Consider the following 26,930-nt stretch of genomic DNA (forward strand, 5'->3'; position numbering starts at 1 on the left):
AGCCGGCTCCATGCACTTCCGGGTCGAGGAGCGCGCGGCGGCGGCGGCGGCGGCAGCGGCGGCGGAGGCGGCGGCGGCGGCCGGGCCTAGTCGTGGCTCTCGCTCGGGCGGCGGCGGCGAGCGTCCAGGAGCGGCCAGCGGGGCTCGAGGTTCCGGGTATGTACGAGGGCTGCGGCCTCCCGGGGTCCCTGCCGCTCCCCGTCCGGAGCGCCGGCCCGGGCGCCGCGCGCTTTGTCTGCGGCCTGCTCGGCGGTGCGAGGCCTGCGCCGCGCTGGCCCCGGGCGGGCGGCAGCAGCAAGGTGCCCGGGCGGGCGCGGGGGACCTCGCGCAGAGGCTGGGAGTCCCCGAGCCTGCAGGCGGGTTTCGGGGGTGGCCGCCTTCCTGTTCCTGGTCGCGGGCATCTCGCCGCCTGGTCCTGTGACACCCGCCTCTGCGCTGTCGCTTTCCCCGCGCTGAGCGTGACCCTTTGCCAACTCGTTTCCGGCTCCTGGTCGTCATGCTTTTATCGGCTTCGTCTGTGTTTTGACAGGCCCTTGTGGTTTACAGGGTGGTTTCCCGTTCCTTAACTCACGTAGTCTTCACAGCAGTCTCTCGGGAGTAGGTATTGGCCTTCCTGTTTTACAGCTAAATAGATTGGAGCCCAGAGAGGTTAAGTAACTTGCCAACGTCACACAGCTACTGAGCGCAGAGCCAGGGCACTGTGTTAACCCAAGCCTTGATTCCTGGTCCTTTTTTTTTTTTTTTTTAACGAGACTTGTAGCACTGTCAACGTTGGAGTTTATATATTCTTGTTTTTTCAGCATCAGAGTAGTAGTCGGCCTGGTGAGCCACATTTTGGCCAGTGGTTGGCTGGACAGAACCTGAAGCTGAAGTGAGATTTGACCTGGGACTTGGCACACCTTCCCTCTCCCTGGACCACTCGGCATTTTTTCTTACGGGAAGAATGTTGAGTCAGAATGACAGCAGCTGGTTCTTTCTTTGCACCTGGCTGGTGGCGAGGCCCTGGCTGGGCCAGCCTGGCTTTCGTTTTCTCAGCAGCCCTCCAGCATGGACTCCTGGTGTCCATCCCAGCCCTGCAAAGACATTTATGGCCCTAGCTTATTGACTTCCACTGCAGATTACAGTTTTGAGGTCTTGTAGCCTCTGTGGAGACGATGAATGAAAAATGACAGTTGGCCTGGTGTGAGGTGTGGGACCAGGCAGGCTTATTCAGGGCCTGGCAGTGGGCACTCAGGTTGTGGTCCTGGCACAGTTGCCAGTCACCACACCAGGAACCTTTTGGTTCCTTAGCAATGGCTGGAATTGCAGGTGTTTTGGGTGTTGGAATTTGGAAAGAGAAATAACTCTTTCTGGCATAAAATTTCCCTCTAACTCCCCCAAATCGGGAGGCGGAGCGGGAAAACCACAGAGCACTGCCAGCGCTGACAAAGGTGGCCAGCAACCGAGAAGGGCAATGGGCTTTACTGACCATTGGTTTGGAACATCTGAGCAGAGGTGGCAGGCATGTCTGAGCTGGGGCTGCTGGTGGGGCCAAGAGGTCCTAAGTGGGGGTCCCCATTAACACTTGCTCTGACGAGAAAGGGGGTGCTGGGGGTTGCTCACTGTGGTTTCCTCCTCAGTATTTGTACAAGTGCTTGCTCTGGAAGGTACCTTTGGAGGCCCCCGGGCGCCGACAGAAGTTACTCTTGTGTGACTACACGGGAAGGGATGCTGCTCCCCCCACATGACTGAAGCTTGCCTGCTGCCTGGGGGAGGGTGTGAGGAGGCCTTTGGAGATTTTCTCACCATCTATGATGGGGGTGTACATGGCTCTCGGGACTAGACCCCCCAGCTGTGGGGACACGGGGAGTTGAGCCTCATTCCTGAGCTGTATTTCTGGCAAGCCCAGTGTGCCAGAGCCAGCGGGCCTCACTGACCTCTGCTGGCAGTGCTGTGATGCAGGCCCTGCCTCTCACTGCCCCTCACAGGCAGACCTAGGTCTCAGTCACCCAGGAAGAAGCTGGGGCTGTTTGTACTTTTGACCTTGTGTGTGTGAACTGTCCCTAGCAGGTTACGTGTTCTGAAGTTTTCCCTGTTAGCTTCATGGGTGTGAGCACTTATCTCCCTCAGTAGGTTGTGTTTCTCCAGGGCAGGAACCATGCTGCACACCAGTAGGGGCAGAGCGGGTGTTAGAGCAGGTGTCCCAGAATGACGCTGTCAAGTCCAGTCACAGCTGCAGCCAGAGGATGACAGGTCCTCTTACATGCAGTGGTGCTGCAGCCATTGTGCTCACGGGAAAGGCGTCATCCTCCTAGACAGATGGTGGCACCATCATGTCCATTAGTCTGTGTTTCTCTAGCAGGAGTTGTGGCCAGGACGCAGGTGTGGGGCAGGTAGGGCCCCTGCTGTGTCGCTGATCCGTCAGGTGTTGGGGGTGCAGACCCTTAGCGGGTCTGTGGGCTGACTGTGGTGGATTTTCTTAATCTTAGGGTACTAGGAAGAAGAAAAGTGGGAGCTTTAGGAGGTCAGTAATTCCACAAAACCTCCTTAGTTTACTTTTTCCAGATAGAAGTTGCCCTCACCATTTAGAAAACATCTTCCTAGAATCCAGGCTTTGTATGGGAAGCGAGGCCCTCTGGGGTCTGAATCTGGCCTCGGCACCACCAGGAGACTGTCCCTTGGGGGAACCTGTACAATCTCTGCTGATTGCCAGGTGCACGGGAAGCGTGTATGGCCCACGGGAGAGGAGCCTGCCTGTGGAATGAGCCTTTCCTGGTTTCTGGGCACACCACTGTCAGCTCAGCCCCCTACCCCTGGTTCTTGCTTTGCCCCTCTGCCTTCTGGTCTCTCCTGTGACCCCTTTCCTTTGACCACGGAGACCAGACTTGGTCGGAAGCACACTCTGACAAGGAGAGGTGTTTCTTCCCTGTGTTGTTGTTGAGAAGGGTTTCCTCTCAGGGTCACCTGGAAAGTGAGGTGAGCAGCACTGATGGGAAAGGAACCCTGATTAGGAGACCAAAGTCGGAGGCCCTGGTGTGGGAGGGTGTTTGTGTCTCACTACAGTCTACATCTGTGAGGGCATTTGTCCAGGTTCTCTGCGTTGTCCTTGCAGTGGCCTTGTGGCACAGACAGGACAAGTGTCCCCACTTGGAGATCAGGAGCCTAGGAGCAGGTGCACACGGCAGCTGAGAGCCAGACCTCTGCTCACCGTGGGCCTGTGCGGCTCCTGGGCAGTCAGGTGACTCTTCCATGCCCCGTGGACACTGGGGCGAGGTCGGGGGGCCTCCCAGCGGTAGTCAGGTGCACGAAGGCTGGCTGACTGGCCTTGGCTGAGGGGGGTGTGCTAGGGGATGCGGGGAGAGGGCTCTGCTGGTCACCTGGGACCTTCTGATGACCCCCTCTGTTGAGGTCCTGCTTTGCCTCAGCTCGTGATAGGCCGTTTCACTGGCGCCTGGCAAGGGGGTACCCAGGGAGAGTTGAGGTGTGGCAGGTGCCTGATTGAGCAAGAATACCGCCAGTCTGAGGCTAAATTAGCTTCGTTGTAAGTTGAGATCTGGCTCTGAATGTGGCTCTGTCGATAGGAGCCGTCTGCATGTGTCCATGTACAGTTCTGTGTGCACTATGTCTCCCTGTCCTGGGGTGGATGCATGTCACCAGGCATGCCGTGTGTACAGAGTGACTGTCGCCTGGGACGGTGCAGAATGATTTGACTCTGGTTTCTTTCAGAGCTGAACTCCAATGTCCAGCAATGGATGACGACAACCTGGACGAACTTGTTGGCCGAAGCCGAGGGCCAGATGGACACCGGAGACTCAGTCCTGCTGGCCCGGCCAGTGATGCTGGTGAGCCCCTCCGCCTCTTGCACCCAGAGCTGGGGGAGAGCAGGGTCACCTCACGTCTTCTCCAGGTTGGCTCTCAGAGAAGCCCAGTTCCTTTTGGGGGGTTATCTACACGTGTTGATTTTCAGCTTTCAATCTGTGAAAGATTACTTATCCTTTGCTTTTAAAGTGCGGAAGTGGTGCTTTTTTTTTTGTCTTTACGTTGAATGCAATCACTACAAATGTAAATTGAGCCAAAGGCTGCTGCTTTTCCCTGTGACCACGTACGTTTGCTGGGAACCCTGTTGGTAGGTGCCCTCTGAACTGCCCCTGGGCCGTGTTTTTCTCTGCTGATCTAGAAGGAAGCAGTGAGGACCGCAGTGGAAGCTCCGAGGACGACACGGGCAGTGAGCACAGTGACGAAGACGAGGAGGGGGACCTGGAGGACGGATCTGGTGAGAACGCTGCCCTGGGTCTCTTCACTGTGGCAGGGTTGCTGTTTACCTGGCGTCCTCGGGAAGTGGTTGTCTTAAACCACACTGGCCAGCTGAGGGCTCTGAAAGGCTGGGTCTTGCCTGCTGGTCCCCTGCAGCAGGCCTTCTCTTCAACTGGAAGGTGGCTCGCTGGGTGGTAGTCCTTACTCTGGAGTTCAGCTGATGACACAGTGGGAGGCCTCCTTTCTGGTGGCGGCAGGAGGGTAAACGCCTAAGAATATGGAGCAGCAAGAAGGGGCGTCCAGGGAGAGCACAGCCAGACTGGCCTGGCAGGACAGGACCGGGTTAGCATGAGCTGAGGTTTGTGAGGCCCGAGGACCACTTGCCCTGGACTCTCGCTTGTGTTGCTGTGTGCTGAGTTTCTGACTTCAGATGTTATCTGTTCAGGCCTTGTGGTGAAAGGTGAGAGCTTAGGGCCTGACCTGCAGCCCCATCCCAGCTCCCCAGGCGGCATGAGCTAGGACCTGTGGCCTGCTTGGCGTGCGGCCCTCCATGCTCAGCCTTGTCCTCTGGGTGCCGGGCCCCAGCTCGCGCCCATCTCTTTCCAGCGTGCGCACCCTTGTCTGGTCGGGACCTGTCTCCAGCAGCCTCGAGACAAGTGAGGGGTGGGTGGCTCTGGGTCTTGTGCACCTGCCTGTGTCTTTATCCGCCTCGCCTTTGTGGTCACTGCTCCTTGGAGACATCAGAGACATCCTCTGTGAGCCAGGACCCTGCAGATGGCCAGCTTCCTGCCTTCCCTTCGGTTCCTGAGCCTTCTGGAACTCCAGAGGAAGAACCAGGCCACCTGGCCGCAACCTGCTGTGGCCTTTAGCCAGGCAGGAAGTTGAACAGGGTCAGCTCTCGTCACTTTGCCATGCTCCACAACTCTGTGACACGAGTTTTGTTCGCGTCCTTGCTGGGAAGTGGGCTGTCACAGACACAGTGGCCGAGGGCAGCACGCATGTTCTCAGTTTTGTGGGTCAGCCCTGTAGGCACCTGGTCGTCCGCTGGGGTCTTGCCTCATGGACATCGAGGGTCATGGGGCCACAGTCCCATCAGAGGCCCAGGCTTCTCCCCCAGGGTCTCTGCTTGTTGGCTGAGTTCAGATCCTCGTGAGTGTGGGGCTGAATCCTGTTTTCAGGCTGGCTGTTGGGTGGAAGGCCCTCCTCACTCGGAGCCTGGAGGCCACCCCCTCTGGGGACCGTTCACATCAGCTGTTTTCTCTCTTGCATGCCAGCAGGGGCTCATCTGTCTGGCTTCTTTCTCTGCAACCAGCCAGAGAAAAAACTGCTTTTAAAGAGCTCAGCTGATAATGTTGAGCTGACTGGGATAATTTTCCTCTGCTGTATAGCTTCAGGGTCATAAGGTCCTTGCCCACTCTCAAACGGATCAGGTGGGACTGAGTCTTGGGGGCATGTGAGAGCCCTGCCTGCCACACTGGAGTCTGCTCTCTGCATCCGTGTGAGCGCGTATCTTTACTTTAGTAGGGTTGTGGTGGGGAGAAAACTAATGGAGAAAAAATGTCTCCTTACTTTCCTGCTGGTCAAGCCCCAGTCTCAAAGCCTTTCAGAAATTGGTGAGACCTGTTGTGGCCAGATTGCCTAGTCAGCGGTCTTTGCTGTCTGCATCCCAGCAGGAAGGGAAAAGAAAAACCTAAGTTGGGGGGTTCTTCCTGAAGGCGTCCAGCTCTCTGACACTGTGCCCGCAGAAGGGTGCTGAGAGTGCGTGCTGGGAGAGGCTTCAGCAGTTCAGCCTCCTATCTGGTGGCGGCTGGCGTCACCCCCCAGGCTCTGCTGCTTGGGGAGGGGAGGGGTTGCTGGTGTGGCTGCTCAGCCTGGGTTGCGTCCTCTTAGCTGGAAGCAGTTCAGGTGAGATGCCCGCTGAGGTCTGTCCCTCAGGGTGGACTTGGAACCCCACATTCCTGGGTGCGGCTGCAGCTTCCAGCGCTCCATCCACCAGTCGTAATCTCCTCTCTCAAGGCTCGGAAGGCTCCGAAGAAGACGGTGATGACGTGGACACGTTCACGACCGTCACGGACACTCAGGGGAAGCTGGAAGCCGACTGTGCGTTTAATTCTGATGATGATTCCGAGAGCTGCCCGATTTGCCTCAACACTTTCAGGGACCAGGCTGTGGGGACACCTGAGAACTGCACCCATTACTTCTGCCTCGACTGCATCTTGGAGTGGTCCAAGGTGAGCAGGCGGCTTCTCTCCAGGGTCTTCCTCCCTCTGGGATGGCCTCTGTGGCCCAGCCTGTGGGCACCTCTTGCTGGACTCCTCAGCAGCAGCAGTTGGAGCCAGGGGGTGGGGTCCCGGCTCAGTCTTTGCTCCGTTTCACGCTCTGGCTCTCAGGCTTGTTGGTGAAGCTGGCTGAGGGGCCGTGTGCTCGTGGAGCAGGGTGAGGAGGTGCTCCCTTGGGGACCTGGCTGCAGAAGTCCTGAGTGAACTAGGGTCAGCCTGCCCTGGCAGAGTTGGCCCTGGTGCTCATGTGCCGAGGTGTCATCCGTTGACACGGGGACCTGAGTCCTGCAACCAATAAAACGTGAGGGGGACTCCCCAGCCAGCCGCCAGCACAGCTGTGTCCACCAGCCGCTGGCCTCTCTCTCCACGCATTTCTCTGCCCCCTTGCTTCTCGGTCCTGGTCTGAGGTGGTGGAGCCACAGCCTTGGTTAGTTCAGGCTTAGACGTCTTGGGTTTTTGTTTTTGGTTTTGTTTTTTTGTTTGTTTGTTTTTTTGGCAAGTAAAGTGTTCCTTTAAATTGAGCAATAAGACAGGGTGTTTGCTGTTAATCTTCTAGTCAACATTGTATCGGAATAATCGGAGAAGATAAAGGCTTAAACATTTGATTGGAAAAAGCGTTATTTGCACGTAATAATTTTATCAGCGTAGGTGTTTTCTGAATGAACTGTTGGAATGGTAAGTTTAGCGAGATTGCTGGATGCGAGTTTAACAAACATTAAAAATTACAGTGCACTTAGAAATAAGACATAAAAAGATATACAAGACATTTAAAGAGCTTTTCTTAAATGCCTGAGACTGAATGAAGAAACACCACTTTCTGGAGGGAGTCTTATTCCAGAGATAGCAGTGGCCAGGCAAGTCTAGCAAAACCCTCACTGGGATGTTCGGGGCACTTGGTGGCTTGTGAGGTTCACACCAAGCTAATTGGGAACAAGGGAACAAGGGAGAGGCCCCTTACTGGATGGTCTAAGTTTCATACGATAGTGAATGCGCTGGAGTCGGTCTCAGAATGGGAGCTAGACCCTAGGCATGTGGCGGAGAGCCTGATGGGGATGGGCGTGCACAGCGGACGGCGGGGACGGGCTGCTCTCTGAGTGTGTGAGCCAGGTCAGGGGGCCCGGCCCACGCCCCACACAGTCCCCGTGGACTCAAGGTGGGACGTCAGCTGCACTCTTGAGACCTTCAGAAGGAAAGGCAGGTGGCCCTGTCGGAGGATGGGCAGCAGCTGTCACGGTGCATGCACCAAGAAAAGACTTGAGCCCGACCCTGCCTCCTTGGCACCACCACGAGTGGCCCTGCCTGGCCCCTGGGAGGCTCAGAAGAAAGGCGAGTGCCTGTGCGTGGGGGTGGGAGCCCCGACTTCTCCAAGGGTGGGGATGTGCTATGTCCAGCCCTGAGGCTGTTGTGCTGTTCCCCTGTGAGCTGGCGGAGTGAGCCTGGAGGACAGGCCCGCGTGCACACAGCATTCCTTGTGCCTCCCAGACCAGAATGTGTGCCCAGTTGCCCCGGGACCTGCCTGGCTGCCAGGAGCAGGTGCAGCCCAGCCCTGCCTAGGCCTTCAGTAAATACTGATTTGTAGTGTGAAAGGAATTTTTGACTTTTAAGTGAATTCTTTGTTTTGAGACAATATTAATAATGGAAATGATTCTATAAGATTCTCATATGATTTTTATTTCTTACAGAATGCCAACTCCTGTCCAGTTGATCGAACTACATTTAAAAGTATTTGTATTCGAGCTCAGTTTGGCGGTAAAATTTTGAAGAAGGTGAGTGTAGGTGCTGCAGTGGCACCCCGCACCCCCCACCCCTACCCCCGAGTACCACCCTGGCCCCATCTCGTGAGAAAACATGCTTGCAGACAGCGATTGGCTTTCCTGAAGCGAGTGAGCACTGGCTTTTTAGAAACCCATTGAGATGCCGTTTGCAGCTTCCTCTCCACTCCTGCTCGCCTTCCTGCGCTCGGAGCTGCTTCCCTCTTGAGCCGCAGCAGGAGGTGGTGTCAGGGTGGGGCTGGGCCTGGGAGAGGAGACCAGCTCCCCAGGGCCAGATTTCTGAGGGCTCGCGGCAGAAGTAGGAAGGCCGGGGAGGAGAAGGAAGGGGCCTGGTTCTTAATGAGAGAAGAGGCCTGCATACATCTGCTCTCGGTGAGAAGTGTGCTGGACACTCTTAGAAGTTGCACCTCACATCTCGCTGCGTCTTGTAGCCATAGCGGCTTGGGGCCCTGGCTCCTGGTGTGCAGACCTCTCCTGAAACTGGTGTCCTCCTAGCCATGCTCCAGGTCTATGCTGGTGACAGCAGCTTTGGTCTTGCTGACTTGGGCCTCCGGCCGCCTGTCCCGGCTGCTCTGCTCTCCTGCCCGGAGGCCTCTGTGGTGTGCGGCCTCGTCCAGTAGGCAGGCCGTGTCTACTCAGGCACCTGCTGGTGAAGCATGTGACCCTGAACGCTTCTCCTCCACCAAGAGGCCACTCACACACAAGTTCCTCCAGCTGGAGAACTGCGTGGTTCCAAGTCCAGCAGAGTCCAGGAGGCCAAGGAGGTCCCGAGTGTCCGCCTGGCGATAGGACAGAGGCAGAGTGTCACCTGCCATGAGCTTAGCGGAGGAAGTGTGGAGTGGAGGCCGTGGGCCTCAAGTGGGCTTGGGGGTGGCCCAGGCTCGGGGGGGCACATGCTGGCGAGCGTAATGGAGCTGGTTCAGGTCCCCAACACCCCTGTGAGGTGGGCTCTGTGCTTGGCGTGACGGTCACATCTGTAGCACCTTCAGCGTCGTTCTTAAGGAGCCGCGTGTTTGTGTCTCAGCCAGGTTATGTGACAGTTGCTGTCTTAACGCTGCTCCCTGTCCCCCGCCCGCCTTGTCTGTCTGGCGCTGCCAGTGCTCGGTGTCAACGCTGGGACCCTTCTGTGGGTCGTGCTTTGTTTTCTGTTGGATCCCTTTTTTTCTCAGGGCTGAGCTCCAGCGACAGTTAGAAAACGCAGTGATCACTGTGTGTGTGTCGGTCCACACCTCTGGGCCCAGAGCCCGTGCGGCTCTTGACCTGCTCTGGGTCAGCTGCAAGTGGTGATCTGAGCGACTTTGGGATTCGGGTCCCATGGCCCTGTGGTCAGCAGTGCTGTTCCGGTTCAGATTCCAGTGGAGAATGCCGGAGCTGGGGAGGACGAGGAGGAAGACCCGACCTTCTGTGAGGTGTGCGGACGGAGTGACCGGGAGGACCGCCTGCTCCTGTGTGACGGCTGTGACGCCGGGTAAGCCTGCGGCCCATGTCCCGTCAGCTCGCGAGTTCCTGAGCCAGCCTCCAAGGCCCCGTCCTTAAAGCAGCCTGCTCCAGGGTGTCCTGGGGCTGCACCACTGTGCTCAGTGACACGAAGTCCCCCAGAGGGGACAGCGGGGCCCTGGCACCCAGTGGTGTGCCCTTCAGCCCTCCGCACAGTGGCTGCAGTATGCTGCTTTGATTACTGCCACCTGTGCCCTCCCCGTCCCCGGATAATACCCTGAGATCATCTACAGAGATGCAACTAATACCTCAAGTGAGAAAGAAAAGGGGGCACATGAGAAGGGGCGGTGTGGGCGGGACCATGGGGGAACCACCCTTTCTTCGAGGCCAGGGCTCCAGGTGAAGCTTCCAGCCAGTGACACCCATGCACCCTGGGCCCTGGCGGCAGGGAGACTTTCACTCTCATCTCTCGACACTGGTCGGTCCCTGCTTCTAGTCAGACCCTCTCCTTGCCCTGGAGGTGGGGCACCTGTGGAGTGCTTGCATGTCCCAGTGTGGATGGTCAGCCCCACCAGGGCCCCCCAACCTCCCCTCTCCCCCTCCACCTCTCTCAACCTCCCCACACCTCTCGGCACCTCCCCACAACCCTGCACTGCCTTGCAGCCGCACACTCAGTCTCTGGCTCACACTCGTCTTCCTGTGGCAGCAGGCCAGCCTCCCCAGCATCTTGGCAGCATCTCCCACCTTCCTCCCCAGCTCCACCCCTGGGCTCACACATCGGAGATGAGGGTCTTCCTCGTTCCTCCGGAGTCTCAGATGGTACCCACCCTTTATGACAATTTCCTGAATGCTCGACCTCGGTGATCTTGCCTCTTGCGACTCCCAGAAGGTGGCCGTGTCTGAGTGGTGGTCCACAGCACGTTGTCACCCTGGGTCTGGACGGCAGAAATGGTGCCTTGGGTGTCCCGCAGGCTGTGCAGGCGCTGCACTGCTGTGGCATCACACTCCGTGCCCGGGTGGGGACACAGGGCTCCTGTATGGCTGCACCCCAAGCTCTGCTCCCACACAAATGCACCTTTTCTCCTGGGGCTGCGACAGCTCGGGGCCTGTGAAGGAAGGGCTGGGAATAGCTGGACGCTGCCCAAGAGGCCACACATGGTGGGAAAGTGAGACCAGGCCCTGGCTGCCACACCCTTCACCTGGCTGGCCCCCGCCACCGGCCTGCCTGCTCTGCCCGGCTTACCCATGCTGGACAACGAGCCCAGTGCCTGGTGGCCACGTGGACGAAGCTGATGGAACTTCCGCTCACAAAGCGCTGCTCTCCCCAAGCTTCTGAATGGAGCCCGCGGTTGTTCTTTTTATTTTTTAAGTAGGTTTTATTTTTTAGAGCAATTTTAGGTTCATAACAAAATTGAGTGGAACAGAACGTGGTTTTTTTTTTAGTTGAGGTCCAGTTGGTTTACAATTCTGCTTTCAGATGTGCAACACAGGGATTCAAACTTCTTGTGGGTCGTACGCCACTGAACGTTACAGACTGTCAGCTCCATTTCCCTCTGCTGCACAGCACACCTGTGTGTCTTTGTTTATACAGAGTGCTTTGTACCTCTTCATCCCTCACCCTGGCCCCTCCCCCGCCGAGCTGGTAACCACTGGTTTCTTTTCTGTCAGTGAGTCTGTGGGTGTTTTTTTATACCTTCCGTTTGTTTTATTTTTTTAGATTCTGCATGTAAGTGATAACATAAAGTATTTGTTTTTCTTTTCTGACATTTCATTTAGCATAATACCTTCCAGGCCCATCCATGTTTTTGGAAGTGGCAGAATTTCATTCTTTTTTTATGGCTGAGTAGTAGTCCTCTGTGTGTATGTGTGTGTTTGTGTAAAATCACATCTTTATCCACTTGATCAACTTGTCTGTTGATGGGCACTTTGTGTTGCTTCCGTATCTTGGTAATTGTAAGTAATGCTGCCGTGAACATTTGAGGTGCACGTACCTTTTCAAATTAGTGTTTCATTTTCTTTGGTTAAATACCCAGAAGTGGACTTGCTGGATTATGTGGCAGCTCTGTTCTTAATTTTTTGAGGATTCCCCCTGCCATTTTCCACAGCGGCCGCACCAGCTTACATTCCCAGTGCCGGATCCCCTCCCTCGCTTGTTGTCTGTTTTATATACATTAACCCCAAACTCCTAACTTATCCCTCCACCCCTTTCTCCTTTGGTAACCGTAAGTTTGTTTTCTATGTCTGAGAGACTATTTCTGTTTTGTAAATGAGTTCATTTGTACCTTTTTTTTTTTTTTAAGATTCCATATATAAGTAATATGTGATATTATTAGTCTTTCAGTGTCTGACTTACTTCACTTAGTATGATAACCTCTGGGCCCCCTCCATGTTGCTGCAAATGGCATTATTTTATTATTTTTTGTGGCTGAGTAGTATTCTACTATATAAATATACCACATCTTTTTTATCCCAGTCATCAGTCGTGGACATTTAGGTTGCCTCCATGTATTGGCTATTGTAAATAGTTCTGCTATGAACATTGGGGTGCATGTGTCTTTTCAAATTAGAGTTTCCTCCAGGTATATACCTAGGAGTGGGATTGCTGGATCCTATGGTAAGTCTATTTCTAGTCTTTTGAGGAATCTCCATACTGTTCTCCATAGTGGCTACACCAAACTGCACTCCCACCAACCTCGTAGGAGGATTCCCTTTTCTCCACAGGCTCTCCAGCATTTGTCATTTGTGGACTTTTGAATCATGACCATTCTGACTGGTGTGAGGTGATACCTTATTGCAGTTTTGGTTTGCATTTCTCTTATAATTAGTGACATTGAGCATTTTTTCATGTGCCTGTTGGCCATCTGTATGCCTTCTTTGGAGAAAGATCTGTTTAGGTCTTCTGCCCATTTTTTGATTGGGTTTTTGTGTTTCGTTTTGTTTTGTTTTTTTTGAGTTGTATGAGTTGTTTGTGCATTGTGGAAATTAAGCCCTTGTCAGTCTCATCGTTTGCAAATATTTTCTTCCAGTCTGTAGGTTGTCCTTTTGTTTTATTCATGGTTTCCCTTTGTTGTGCAAAAGCTTTTAAGTTTAATTAGGTCCCATTTGTTCATTTTTGATTTTATTTTCCTTACTTTAAAAGACGGATCCAAAAAGATAACTGCTGCGATTTATGTCAGTGTTTTGCCCATGTTTCCCTCTAGGAGTTTTATAGTACCCAGTCTTACGTTTAGGTCTGTAACCCATTCTGAGTTTATTTTTCTACATGGTGTTAGAGAGTGTTCTAGTTTCATCCTTTTACATGAAGCTGCCCGGTTTTCCCAGCATCGCTTGTTGAAGAGACTGTCTTTTCTCCATTGTGCATTCCTGCTGCCTGTCATAGATTGACCACAAGTGCGCGGGTCTTTTTCTGGGCTCTATTCTGTTCCATTGACCCATTTGTCTGTTTTTGTGCTGGTACCGTGCTGGGGCGGGTGTTTGTTTTGGGGGGTTTTGGGGGTCTTTTGGGCTTTTACCATGGCAGAAGGCGTTTTTGAGTTCCAGATTTTCTAAACACTTTTAAGAGGCTATTGAAAATGACACACAACAACTGTATCTCAGAAATCAAGGTTCGTAAGCAGGAGCACTGAGGGCCCTCCAGTGGCAGTCAGGGAGCCCCCTGCCCCTCGCAGTTACAGGTGTGTGATGTAACACGAGTTTCACGGGAGGGCGGCAGGCTGTAGTCGTTAGTTTGGGGATCTGCCTGTGCCGTGTAGGCATCAGCTCGGCACCCAGGTGCCCTTTCGTTTTCCACATGTGCACACCCAGTTGGTTGTCCAGCTGCTGCTTGGTCAGTACGGGGCAAGCAAGGGCACCTCTCCCTCGGCCTCCAAAGCCCCTTCCTGCCCCACCTCGTACCCCAGCCTCAGCAACACCCCACCCACGTAGTCCTCCTCTGGGCAGGCCCCTCTGGATTACAGGCAGGCCTCATCCTCCGATGGCGCCCCAGGCCAGGGCCCCGGTGGGTCGGCCTAACCGTATCTGGATGTTACGGTGTCGACGGAGTTGACAGTGGAGGTGCTTGGGTTAACTTGGTGAGCGGTTAGATGTGTAAAGCAGTAGAGTGCTGGGTTGGTTTGCTGCAGTTGGCTGGCTGTCCGGTCAGCTGCCTGCTTGCCCAGCCTGCCTTTTCCTGTCTTTCTCCACAGCTGCTGCCACCAGCTCCCACTCGGTGTCCAGAACAAAGAATCAGTACCATGCTGTTTTGATGACTGTAGCTTTGTGGTGTAATCTGAAGTCAGGGAGCGTGATTTGCCAACTCCATTCTTTTTCAAGACTGGTTGGTCTGAGCCTACAGTTCTTGATTACATTAATCCTTTGCATCAAGATCCATTTAAATTCTAGTAACTTATAACAGTGACCCTTGGGGGGTTTTACAACTTCGTTAAAATTCCTTTACTGTAAAGTACATTTATAAATTTAATGATATCTTTTCTTTTTGTGTGCTTGAATTCAGTGGAGAAAAGAACTCAAGTACACAAACTCCTGCTGGATCTGGAGCGTTAAAACTTGATAAATGCAGTGATCCATATGCTTTTAGACATCCTCACTGGTACATTCGCAGTTAGCTGAATTTTCATATAGTTGTCTTTCAGTTAAGATCACAAGTCTAAGATCACTCACGTAAATGAGTGAATTTCAAAGCTCTCTTGTGGTGCCTGAATACGCTAGATTGTTTGACCGTCACATGAAACACAGAGTATTTGTGATTTACGTAAAGGTAGTTATTCCCGAGCGAGGCACCTGGGACCTCCCTTGCCACCCAGCTGTGCCATCCCTGTTGGAAGTGGTCATCTCGGTGCTTGTGTAAGCATGGGGTCCGCCCTGGTGGCGGTCGTGCGGCTCTCCCTTGTCCCATGGCCTCAACCACAGCCAGCCTTCTCTCTGGAGTGACTTGTGGCTGCAGTGGCTAGGCAGTCACCTGTCACACCTGCAGGCCTCTGCTCAAGGCCCTGAAACTTGGTGGCAAGAACAGGGCGGAACCATATTGGATCCTTGGAATGCTCTGTAAGAATCTACCACTCAGTTCTTGATTTCCTTCCCGAGACCATGTGGGGCGGGGGAACCTTCTCAGGCTGGAATCTACTGGGGCTTCGGGGCCCCACAGTACTCTGTGTCCCAGGGAGGGTGGCCTCCCCACTCGTCCCCCTGGTCTCATGTGAGTTCCCAGCGTCAGGTTGTGGTGGGCTTCTTGCTGTCAGCCGGTGGCTTCCTGGACCCTCACATGCTTCATTGCTGTGAGTGGCACACAGTTTCGAAGTGGAGTTGGACCTGGGCTCGGGTGTGTGGCGCGGGTCAACGTTGGTTCCACCTGGCTCGGCACTGTCTGGGGCCTCAGGGTGAGGTTTGGAGAATTCTGGCTCAGGCAGCCCAGCCCAGCGTGCCTTCCCAAACTGCTACCCTTGAAGACAAGTTAGAAGCAGCTGAAGGGCAGGCGTGGTGAGGCAGCCTTTCCATGCTTGCAGCCAACAAAATGCCCTCCGGCAGCTCCTCAGGCTGGACTGTGGGGCACCAACGCCTGAAACTTGGCAGGGGGCTGGACGGACCAGCTGACGACCTTCGGCCTCGGAGGCCAGCCTCCCCGGGATGTCGGCCCTACCCATGCGCCCGTCTTCTGCAGACCCCACGCCCAACGAGCCGCTCGGGTCCAGCTGTCCTTCCTCAGCTCCGTCCCTCCAGATAGTATGTCTCCCATGGAGGGGTTGGGGGCCGTTAGGGCCCCTTTGGAGGGCGGAGAGGCCCAGAGGTCTGCAGTGGGCCTGTCCTCCCAGAACGCTGGCGGGTAGGGCTGCGGGCAGGTTAGAAGAGCAGTGTCTCGAGCTCCAAGTGCCTGGACTTCTTAGCTGGCTGGCTCCCCTGTGTCCTCTCGAGTCAGCCCAGGCAGGCCCTTCCCAGCTGCAGATGTGGTGCCTTCTCCTTGTGCCTCCCTCTTCCAAGGACGTGGATCAGGGATCCCTGCCACAACCTCACTGAACCTTAATCGCCCCTCAAAGGTCCCATTTCCAAGTGCAGTCACATGGGGGTAGGGCTCCAACACGTGGGTTTGGGGGACACAGTCCACTGCAGGGTGCGCTGTGGTCCTGGGGCTGGTTGGGACAGTGAGGCTGGGGACACTCTTGTTCCCCTAGGTACCACATGGAATGTCTGGACCCCCCTCTTCAGGAGGTGCCAGTGAACGAGTGGTTCTGTCCAGAATGTGCTGTCCTCGGAGCTGCCCCTGCCACTGGTAATGCTCTGGCCCTGCCCGCAGGGGCGGCGCCCATCCATGGGGAGAGCATATGGGGCTTGACAGCAGGGCAGCTCCCTGTTGCACTCCTGGCCGGGCCAGGGGGCACAGCTGCTTGAGGCTGGACTGGGGTTGGTTGACTGGGGCTTCAGGGTCTGGAGGCCCGGGCTCCAGGGAGGTGACCCCGCATCCTGGTACTCAGCACTTGGCGGAGTGCACGTCAGCCTGGGTGTCTCCTTCCAAGATGTGGATCCTGTGAGCGAGGAGGAGGTCTCCCTGCTCTTGGCCGACGTGGTGCCCACTACCAGCCGGCTTCGGCCCCAGGCAGGGAGGACCCGAGCCATCGCCAGGACGCGGCAGAGTGAGAGAGTCCGAGCCACTGTGAACCGGAACCGGATCTCCACGGCCCGGGGGGTCCAGGTAGGTGCTCACGCTCTCAGCGGCGGGACACTGTCGGCAGTGTGGGGTTTGTGTCTGTAGGCCCTGCGTTCTGGCCCACATGCAGAGAACAAAGCCCAGCAGGCCTGAGGCAGCAGGAGCAGAGAGCTTGCCCCAAGGGTACCGGGCTGGGCCAGTGGCTGGGGGCCCGGCCCGCAGGTGCGCCATGAAAGCTGCCCGGGAGGCTTGGGCCCCAGGACCCGGTCACAGATGCCACACCCATCACACGGGTTCTCAGGGCAGATGCCTGCAGTCCTCCTGACTTCCTGTCCCCTCCATCCCCTGGTATCCCCGAGACCCAGCCACACCCCTCGTCCCTGCCGCCCCCACTGGCTCTGCGCCTCCACTGTCAGCTCCTTGAGGTGCACCCAGCCCTCTTTGTTGCCCATTCTTGCCTGACCTGCACCTTGGGAAGCCTCCCAAAACCCCACTTCCCTCCGGGCCCCTGGAAGCCCCCAGCAATCTGTCTGTTTTCTGCTGCCGCCGGCTAAGGGTATCCAGCTTCTGGGGCAACCAGGGGCTCCCTCACTGACCAGCACCTCCCTCTGCCGTATAGCACGTCCCAAGGTACCTCATGTCTTCCCTGCTGGATGAGACCATCGAAGCCGTGGCCGCTGGCCTGAGCACTGCTGTATACCAGTGCCCCATGACGCCGCGAGCCCCTGCCCGTCGGAGGAGGAAAGCAGGTACATGGGGTGGGGGCTTGGCTGCAGGCAGCTCCCCGAAGGCCAGCATGGTCACTTCTGTCTCTGCACCTGGTTTTCCAGGGTAGCCAGACCTCCACAGGGCAGCCCCTCCAGCCGCGGGGCCCGAGGCTGGTTCCTCCTCTGAACACCCCGTGGGCAGTGCTGTTTGTTCAGCCACAGCCTCTGCACGTGCGTCGAGTCACAGCCTCGCGTAGCTGGACAGGAGTGTCCCAGAGGGCTTGGTGGGGAAGTGGCGCTGTCACTTCTCTGAGCCTGGTGGCTCACAGTGAAGCCCTGTGCCTGGGCTTTCCTGGGTGGGAACAGCTGGAATGGTCAGTTCAGTGTCCTGTGTTGTTTTGGTGCTGTTGGAGTTTCTAGTTCTCTCTGTGTTAGTTTTGGTCCCGGTAGGTTTTGTCTTTCTCTAGTAGTGTGGTCCCTCCCGGGGAGAGGCTTTTAGCCCTCGTAACCCCGCTGACGACCTCTAGCTCTGCTCCGCCGTTGTTTGTTGGTTGGCGTTCAGCTCCAGAGAAGAGCTTTCCTCTCCCCTTGGATTGTCTGTTTAAGGCGGCAGACTTAGTGGATCGCTGTTTCAGTCCGTGGGTTACACTCTGGGGTTTTCTAAAAACTGACTTGTTGAGATGGCACTGGTGCCCGTGGCCTTCCTGGTGGCTTGCTGTCCCTGTAGCGTCAGGAGCTAGTTTTTGTCTGTCTTCGAACTTGGCTCTTACGAGGTTCTGCGTGTGTGCTCTCGTTTGTGTCTCAGCAGTGACTTTGGCGTCTGTGCTTGATTTCAGTGTATCGCTGAGGAAGATGCCTGTTGCAGGAACACACCTCGGTGTATCCGTTTACCCATGAGAGGGGTTTGGGTTCCTCTGTGTAGAGGTGCTGCGAACGGTCTTGTGGCTGCTCTTCCCTGCAGGCGGACGTTTCGTTTCTCGTGGCCGCAGAGCAGCAAGGACTGGCTGCACCATCAGTAGACGTGTGTCTGAGGTCACAGACCACGTCATGACCCGGTAGCACAATGAGAGTTGTGGGGCCTCGTCCTTGCCACGCTGGGGTGTGCGGGGTGCCTCATGAAAGTCTCCAGGAGTGTGCGGACCTGTCTTCCTGTGCCTCGTGTGTCCTCCTGTGGACTCAGGCCCTTCCTCCCAGTGGGGGCTGGAATTCAGAGGCTAGACCTGAGGTCTGTTGAAGGTTGGTCCGTGTTTCTGGCCCTTTCAGTACACAGAGCTGGAAACTGCATCCTAAGATCATACTGATGCTCAACTTGAAATTCAGGATGATAGAGGTTGTCTCCTTATGTCTTAGGCCTGAGTCTCCTTTTTTCAGGTCAAGAATCACGCTTCTCAGTCCTGACAGCACCTAGGCTGTGCAGAGAGCCATCTCAGAATAAGAGCCTGAAGGCGCTGCGGCTCCTGGGGGAGACAGGGTCGGCTCTCCCTTTGTCTGAGCGGCTCGCGGTGAACACTCCTGGGTCTGGTTATTGCGTGTCCTCTGCTGTGGATTTCTTAAGCTGCTTACAGCCGTGTGTCAGGCCTGTGACGCACAGGGAGAAAGGAGCAGTGCCCATGTAGCCATCTCGTCGCTGGCCCGGTGACTCCCGGCCAGCGTTGGCTCGTCCATCTGCCTCCGCCACCTTCTGTGTTATTAGGAAGCCGATCCTCATTTTACCTACAAGCGTTTTGCAGTGTATTTCTGAAAGAGGGAGTCTTCCTTTTAAGTTCATCACAATCCCATTGTTACACCTGAGAAACAAGCAGAAATTCCATAACACTGTGAAATGGCCAGTCAGGTTCAAAAGTTCTAATTGTGTCATAAATGTGATGGAATTTTTAAAAGTAGCTTATTTGAATCCAGAGCCAGACGAGATCTGTGTTGCCCTGGTGGCTGCCTGTCCAGTGTCTCTGGGTCCTCTTGAATGTGGGAAATCGGGTCTTCTGTCCAGCGCTTCCCTCCTGGGCAGTTCTTGCCCGCACACTAGCAGACAGCAGCACCCCTTGCCTGTCACAGCCGGGTGGTTAGAGCTTCAAGGCTCACTCAGGCGCAGGTGGGGGTTTTGTTTGCTTACAAGTTGCTGGCCGGTGTTGGGGGTCCTCCAGCAGGCAGTTCCTCCAGGCTCCCTGTTCGCAATCAGGCAGCCATGGGGCTTGGGGTTCAGCTCCATGAACTCACTGGGAAGGGAAGGAGAGGCTTCCCTCCTGTACCGGCTGCTTCCAGGAGTGGGGTTTTCATGGACAGCACGAGTTAACTAGCACCTTCGTCTGTTTCCTGCGCTTCCCAGTTCTCGGAACCTCCGGCCTGCTCAGAGTGCCCCTCAGGGGAGATCAGGTGGGGCTTGTGGCTTCATCTTGCACCTGTGGCTGAGACCTGTTGGGTGTGCTTTCATAGCACACATCACGAGGGCCAGTCTCTCTTCTTGGAACCCCTCTTCTGTGCCAAGGCTTCTGAGGGCCCCAGGGGCGTCGGGGCATCCTAAAATTAGGGAGCCACGTGGCTGACGTGGCTCATCCCCAGTAAGCCTCGAGCGCCTCAAGGTGGCTGAGGAGGACAGGGCGCTGGTGGTTTTGCAGTTGAACCTTCAGGATCTGTTTTACTAGAAATGTACCATGAAGTCACTCGTTTCCAGGCCTCTGGGAGATCTCTCCTCTGTGGTGAGACCACCAAGTAGATACAGAGCTGGGGTCCTTTATTTCCTTTTACTCTTGATTCTCAGGGTTTGTGTTTTCTAATTTAATTTTGTTTCATAGTTATGTAGAATACCTGCGGGTTCTAACAGGTTTACAAATCAGAGTAGACTCAGACTCACTCTGTCCTCGCTCTGCACTGCCTTCTCCCCTCCGTCCTCTGTGGGTTTATTTTCCGTGTAAAGACCCCAGGCCACACCTGAGACTAACATGATGCTGTCTGTCAGCTGTTCTTCAATTTAAAACTTGTGACCAAATTAAAATGAAAAGATAATCACACCCGAAACTGGGATGGATAGTTATTGTAGGCTGGGTCCTGGGGGGAGGGGGCACGCAGGGATGGGGCGGGGGTCCGTGCACACAGTGACGCGTGTGCTCGCAATGTGCTCCTTGTAGGAAGACGGAAGAAAGCGTCGGGAAGAAGGAAGACCCAGCCCAGGTCATCTGTGAAGAGCAAGAACTCGGGGACGAGGTTGAAGAAACGCCAGGGTCGTGGGAAGAAGAGAAAAGGGAAAAAGATCAAGGTAGCATTTGATGGGGGTTCACACTTGGCAAACTTTAAATCCTTTGTGTAGGTGCATAGTAAGAGTCACAGAAATAGCCTCTTCTCTGTGTTTACTTGGAGATTCCCAGATAAAAACACGTTTCTGCAGTGTGGGTTGGAGATGGGACTGACAGGACATGTCCAGGACCGCATGGAGCCGGCTGTCCTGAGGGACTAGGTGCCATTCCTGGGACCGCAGGGGTATGCAGAGGGGCCACCCCTCGTCAGGGCTCCAGACTGATTGTTCCCTGCCAGGGGCGGGGCGGGGGGCCAGGTATGAGCTGGGGAGGGGGAGTTGAGAGAGGCCAGCAGCAGGAGTCCTCCGGCAGGGCCTATGCCCTGGTGTGAGCAGCAGGGTCCAGGCTGTGTCTGGTGAGGTGGCTCGAGTGCGACATGCGTGGACACTGTCCCCTTCAGGCCATTCCCGCCCTCAGATTGGTCTGCTGGCGAGCCTTCAGGGCCCCTCTCCCATGCACATGGCGGCCTGTGTGACATGGGCTTTTCTGAAGTACTTTTCCTCAACCCTGCTCTTGGACTGGCTCTTTAAAACATTTTAACACGACAGACAGGTAGAGCTGGGTTCGCGCTGTCGTCCACGTGTCTGCTATGTCTTTATGCGAGTTCACAGTGGAGCTCGCTCCCGCTGCCCAGTCGGCGTCGGCTCACGTGTACTTGTGTGAGAACACATTTCAGCTTTAAGTGGAGTGCGTGGACATCTGGTCAGCCTGTTTGTTCAGATGGCCATCCCCGCCGTCTCCCTGCCGCTGGGCCTGAGCCTGGCCTGGTTGTGTTCCCACAGTCACCAGAAGGACGGGGTGTTTTCCTCTTTGTGATTTTCGCTCAGAGCCGAGACCAGAGGTGACAGCCCTGCAGTCGTGCGAGGTGTGGGACTCTGTTGGGGAGAGGCCCGTCCGTGCAGCCCTTGGGCTGATCAGTGGTTGAAATCTGGACCCGTAGACTCCAGACTGGTTGACCACTGTCTCTTTCTCTGTCCTATGAGTTCAGTGTGAAGCCACAGCTCGTACCCGCCTCGCGCGGACACTGGGCCTCCGGAGGCCAGCCCATGGAGCCTGCGTCCCCTCGGTGTACAAGCCCGCGGACCCCTCTCTGGGGCTGATGCGTGCGGACATCGGGGTAGCCTCTCTCTCCCTGTTTGGAGACCCCTATGAGCTGGACCCCTTTGACAGGTGACTGTGGCGGGTGGGGCTCGGGGGGGCCTCCTTTCTGGGGGTTGTGTACACCCGCAGAATGCGTGTTTGTGGAATTTCTGCCTTAGTCGTTCCCAGACTCCGTTAGGTGGTGAATAGGAAGGACATTGTGCCTTCTTGTCCCCTAATTTGGAGAAGGGTCTGCCCCCACCCCATCCCTGCTCAGAGGTTCGGGCCACCCCAACACAGAGCCGCCGCGGGGTCCTGGTTCAGTGTTGCCTCTTGAGTGCTGCCACGTGGGACCATGCTTGGCCCACCCTGCCAGGTGCTGTGGAGAGGGCTGGGGTGTCTCCCTGGGCCTCAGGGTGCAGGCTCACCCATTCCCTTTGGCCTCTGTCCTCCGTCCAGCAGTGAAGAGGTGCCTGCAACCCCTGCTTCCCCTCTGAGTGCCAAGAGGAGGGTTCTGTCCCAGTCAGCCCTGCGCTCTCACCAGCCTGTGGCCAGGCCTGTCTCCATGGGGCTCTCCAGGTGTGTCTTGTGGGGACAGGATGGCCGGGGGTGGCGGTGCCAAGGTAGGGCCACCGGCCAATGAGGACCATCTGGTCTCCGTATTGGTAACCTTTGTGGCCTCTTCCGTGGCTCCTGGATGAGGAGGTGCTGCAACCCGTCCCTAGCCAAGGGCACGGGGATGAAGGGGAGGCCGTGGCCCCCAGAGGCTGCCTCCACATCCCACCTCTGCCTCAGAGCCCACCAGCAGGGCTGGTAGGGAGTCAAGCTTCTCTTCTATTTAATTCTCAAAAAAGGAACCAGCAAAACCAGTAGAGCTGTTGCTCACCAGCTTCTGCTGGTGGCGTCCCGTGGGGGAAAGCATCAGATCAGATGCTTTCGTCAGAGAGACACGACACCCTCTACCCTTTCGTCAGAGCTGCTGGCTGGGGCCCACTCCTTCCCTTGGGGGCCCCTGCCTGCTGCCAGGCTGGGTCTGGGGTGCAGAGGCGCTGATGGCAGGGCCTGCCCCGGGTCTGCCCTGCAGGAGGAGCGCTCCTGCCCCGGTGCCCCAGCCAGAAGTCCACGAGGACGCCGTGCCTGACCTGCTGGGCAGCATCCTGTCGGGCCAGAGCCTCCTGATGATGAACAGCGCCGACATCATCATCCACCGGGACGGTTCCCTCAGCGCCAAGAGGGCAGGTGAGGCAGCTCTGCCAGCGCCGACCCCCAACCCCGAGTCTGCGACCCACAGGTTCCAGTTGTGGGCAAGGGTGCTGAGCTTCTGAAGATGCGTTTCCGTCACTGAGTTTCCAAGCTGATGACGTACAGATGGCTGGAGTTTCCCTGCAGCCCGCAGGCCCTCCTGCCGTCACACAGCTGCCTCGAACCTCACGGCCACGGGAGCCAGCCCTGGGCCTCTGCACAAGTCGGCATTGGCGGGTTTCAGGGCGGCCTGGCTGTGCAGGCACAGTCGGTGATAGGCCAGGGTGCTGCCCCTTTTCAAGTGTGCATTACAGGCTCAGGCCATTTTTGATCCAAATAGCGTAAAAGTAGCAGATGAAGCAGAAGAGAACAGTGGGCAGCACCACAGGGGCCTCAGGCCCTGCCGGAGGGCAGCCAGGCAGCACTGAGTAGAAGGGATTTAAAGTGCATGGTTTCAGAGAAAGGCACTCTGGCAAAGGTTGAACTTTTTAAAGACGTGGATGGGAACTGATGGCTGTTTGGCTTTTTGTCTTTATAGCTCCAGTTTCTTTTCAGAGAAACTCAGTTGGTCCACCTGGAGAGGGAGAAGACACCGGGTCTGGGCCCTGTCTGCAGCCCAGAGTGACTCACTCAGGAAGCAAGCCACAGAGCTTAGGGTCCAGGTGTCCGGGCAAGGCCACCCCAGGCACACCCCCGGCTTCACCTGGCCCTGCCTGTGTTCCTGCGCCTGCATCGGGGGCCCCTGTGAGACTAGAGTCCTTGGTGACCCCTCAGGCGGGCCAGGCCCAGAACTTGTCCAGCGTGAGCAGACCCGGCTTAAAACAGAGTGACGACTCACGATTGAACGGCGACGCCAGGCGCTCTATGCCTCTGAGATCAGTGTCGTCGAAGGCCTCGGGTGGTCGCTCTGACTCGCCCCCTGGAAGCGTGGTGCCGGCACAGGCCCCGAGACCCGCTCCCAGGAGAGCTGACATCGCCAGGCTGCCCAGGATACCAAAGATCAGGAGAGATGAGAGCTGCGGCCGGCGGGAGGACAAGGTCCCCACGGGCGGGCAGCATGTCGACATCCCCAGCTCCTGCATCAGCCGGCTCACGGGCCGGGAGGGCCCCGGGCAGCCCAGCTGCGGTGCCCGGGTGGAGGGCGAGCCCAGCAGCAGGGGCACGCAGGAGCCCAGCACACCTTCCGGGGGTGGCCCCCAGCCCCCCGCTCTGCCTGGCCCCTCCAGGGGGAAGGGTGTCGGCTCGACCTTTGAGAGCTTCAGGATCAATATTCCTGGGAACACAGCCCACTCCAGCAGACTCCCCAGCCCTGGCTTCTGTAACACCTTCCGGCCTGTGGATAGCAAGGCGCAGAGGAGAGAGAGCCCCTCGCCCCTCTTCGCCGTCAGGAAGACGAAGCAGCTCAAGAGCGAGATCTACGATCCTTTCAACCCCACGGGCTCCGACTCCAGCTCCGCCGGCAGCAGCCCCGAGCGCCTGGGCTCCAGCCTCCTTCCCTCTGAGATCACCCGGACCATTTCGGTGGACAGTCCGAGGGCCCCAGCTCGGCTGCCCGTGCGTTGCGTCACCTCCTACACAGTGCAGACTGGCTTTGGGAAGGAGCCCCAGCCCCCCCAGGGGCCCTCTGGGCAGCCTGAGCTCCAGGACAAGGAGGAGCCCACTGAGGGCCAAGGCGCTGCCACACAGGTGCAGGGGGCGTCCCCGCCCGAGCCCTGGGGGGACGAGGACCGGCCACCCCGCAGCTCCTTCTTTGGCTCTGAGGGGCGGACAGTGACCTGTGTGACTGTGGCGGAGCCGGACGTGCCACCCAGCCCCAACGCCTTGCACACAACCACCCACAGGGTCGTGGAGCTGCGGTCCCCCACCCGCTCCCGCTCCACGTCCAGCTCCCGCAGCAGGAAGAAAACCCAGAGGCAGCAGGCCGCCAGCAGGGAGCATGGGAGGGCCCGCTCCGGTTCCCGTTCGTCCCACTCTGGGGACAGGAGCTCTCGGTCGGCATCGCCACCAGCGGGTGAGGACCCGGCTAAGAGGCACCGACCCAAGGTCCGGAGCCGGAGGTCTTCCAGTGACCGCTCCAGCAGCCATGAGCGAGCCAAGCGGAAGAAGGCCAAGGACAAGAGCCGAGAGAGGAGGAGGGGCACCTGGGGCCGAGGCCGGCGCAGGTCCCGCTCCGGCAGCCCCGGCAGCTCCTCCTACGAGCACCGCGAAGGCAGGAGGAAGAAGAGGCGGAGGTCCGGGTCCAGGTCTCGGGGGAGGGAGTGCTCGCCCCCCAGCAGCCTGGAGAGGTCCCGTAGGCCCAGGCACCCCAGGGAAAGGAGGGACCGGCCCCGAGAGAGGCGTGGCTCCCGGGAGAGGAGGAAGCGCAGGTCCAGGTCACCGAGCCTGGAGCACAGGTCCCGGGAGCACCGGCGGCCTCGTTCCCGTGAGAAGCGCCCACGGCCCCGCCCCCGCTCCCCGGAGAGGAAGCTGGCCCCGAAAGAGGCTTCTCCGGTGCCCCCTGTCCCAGAGGAGCCCAGGCCAGACAGGGAGCACTTGGCCAGGCCCCCGGCCTCAGCAGGAGCAGACGCCTTGCCGGAGGGGGTCGAGACGGACAAGGGCCCCCCAAAGGCCGCCCCAGTCCCAGAGGCGCTAGCCGAGTGTCCACTCGAGGACCTGGATTACGGCGACTCTGTCGAGGCGGGCCACCTCTTTGAGGACTTTTCAAGTGAAGCCATCTTCATGCAGCTTGATGACATGAGCTCTCCGCCCTCCCCTGAGAGCACGGACTCCTCCCCAGAGCGAGGCCTCCTGCCCAAGCCTGCTGTGCCTCCAACCAGCCAGCAGCATGACGCCAGCCTGGCCATGGCCACGGCCGCCATCAGGAGGGAGGTGTCGCTGATCCACAGTGAAGATGCCACACAGCTCCTGCCCCAGACAGAAGGCCCCCAAGAGAAGCACTTGCTCCCGCAGGACATGGCTGAGGCCACCACAGTGCCCAGCACCCTGGGTGGCCAGGCCGTGGGTGGGGCACCCGTGGTGAAGGAGGAAGGTCCTTCTCAGAACCCCTTGCTACGGGCTAAGGCTCTGGTGAAGAGAGTCACCTGGAACCTCCAGGAGGCAGAGAGCAGTGCCCCAGCCGAGGACAGAGGCCTGCGTGAGTAGGCACTTCCCGGGGTGGGGGGTTGGCGTGTGGTCTTCTCCGTGGGTGGCTCACGGGCCTCCTTCACACAGAGGGATGGCTGCGGCCTGACCAGTGGTCCTTGCTGCTGGGATGCTTTTCTGGAACTTTCTAGCCAGGAAGCAGCCTTCTGGCCTGGGGTGGCCACAGAACACTCACCCCTGCTGTTTTGGCCCTCAGGGATGCCGCTCCACAGACCACAGAAGCCCCGGGAAGGGGTCCGGGAAACCGAGGACGTGGGCCCCATGGCTGCGTTCCAGCAGGCACCTTTCTCTGAGTCCCTTCCCCCTGGTTACGTGCTTCCGGACTCTGGCTTTCCCGATGCCAACCCCTCTCAGGTGGGCGCCTAGACTGGAGGGACGTGGCCTCGTGCCCAGGCCATGCTGGCTGGGCCAGGTCGGGGCTGAAGACCTCATAGTGCCACCCCCTTTCTGCCATGGCTCTGACTGGGGAGTAGGGTGGTGAGCGCGGTGCCGGGAGCTCTACAGAGGCTGAGTGGGATTTGTTCTTGCCCAGGTATATGGCCCTAACCTGCCTCCCGCCCTGGCTCTGCCTCTGAGCATCCCGCCCTACGCACCAGTCAGCCAGCCCACGGTCCAGTTCATCCTGCAGGGGAGCCTTCCCCTGGAGGGCTGTGGGGTGGCCCAGAGCCCAGCCCCTGTACCCGCCATCCTGACCACAGCCTCAGAGCCACCTGGCCACGCGGCCGCCACTGCCACCACCACTGCCAACAACTCTGAGGAGAGGACAGCTGCTCCCAGGCCAGCCTCAGAGAAGGCCAAGAATGAGGAGGTGAGTCCTGCCCCCCTCCCTCCAGGGGCAGGATGATGGGAAGCCTTGTGCCTCTGGCCAGAGGGCCCTCTAGGCCTCTGGGTGGGTGTCACATGCATGTTCTCACTCCCAGTACATGAAGAAGCTGCACGTGCAGGAACGGGCCGTGGAGGAGGTGAAGCTGGCCATCAAACCCTTCTACCAGAAGAGGGAGGTGACAAAGGACGAGTACAAGGACATCCTTCGCAAGGCCGTGCAGAAGGTGGGCTTGGCAGTCGCCACCTGGGGGGCCGAGACCCTGCCTGCTGACACTCTCGGGGGTCCGTGA

General features: G+C 57.5%; 1 protein-coding gene across 8 annotated transcripts in view; it reads left to right on the forward strand.

Moving 5' to 3' along the window:
- Positions 1 to 26,930, forward strand: part of PHRF1 (PHD and ring finger domains 1) — a 27,589-nt gene continuing 659 nt past the window's right edge. Inside the window, exons 1-18 of one of the 8 annotated variants that reach the window (XM_074371312.1) lie at positions 18 to 156; positions 3,092 to 3,217; positions 3,706 to 3,821; positions 4,157 to 4,252; positions 6,250 to 6,464; positions 8,195 to 8,278; positions 9,634 to 9,752; positions 15,886 to 15,983; positions 16,186 to 16,403; positions 16,978 to 17,107; positions 20,188 to 20,315; positions 21,341 to 21,522; positions 21,892 to 22,011; positions 22,517 to 22,671; positions 23,213 to 25,807; positions 26,012 to 26,169; positions 26,348 to 26,623; positions 26,736 to 26,864. In XM_074371312.1, coding sequence (XP_074227413.1) covers positions 3,728 to 3,821; positions 4,157 to 4,252; positions 6,250 to 6,464; positions 8,195 to 8,278; positions 9,634 to 9,752; positions 15,886 to 15,983; positions 16,186 to 16,403; positions 16,978 to 17,107; positions 20,188 to 20,315; positions 21,341 to 21,522; positions 21,892 to 22,011; positions 22,517 to 22,671; positions 23,213 to 25,807; positions 26,012 to 26,169; positions 26,348 to 26,623; positions 26,736 to 26,864 — 4,797 coding nt within the window. In that variant the 5' untranslated portion in view covers positions 18 to 156; positions 3,092 to 3,217; positions 3,706 to 3,727. The other 7 variants (XM_074371313.1, XM_074371314.1, XM_074371315.1 and 4 more) reach the window with 7 other exon arrangements.

This window comes from Camelus bactrianus, chromosome 10 (genome assembly GCF_048773025.1).
Source record: "Camelus bactrianus isolate YW-2024 breed Bactrian camel chromosome 10, ASM4877302v1, whole genome shotgun sequence".
Taxonomy (NCBI): Eukaryota; Metazoa; Chordata; class Mammalia; order Artiodactyla; family Camelidae; genus Camelus; species Camelus bactrianus.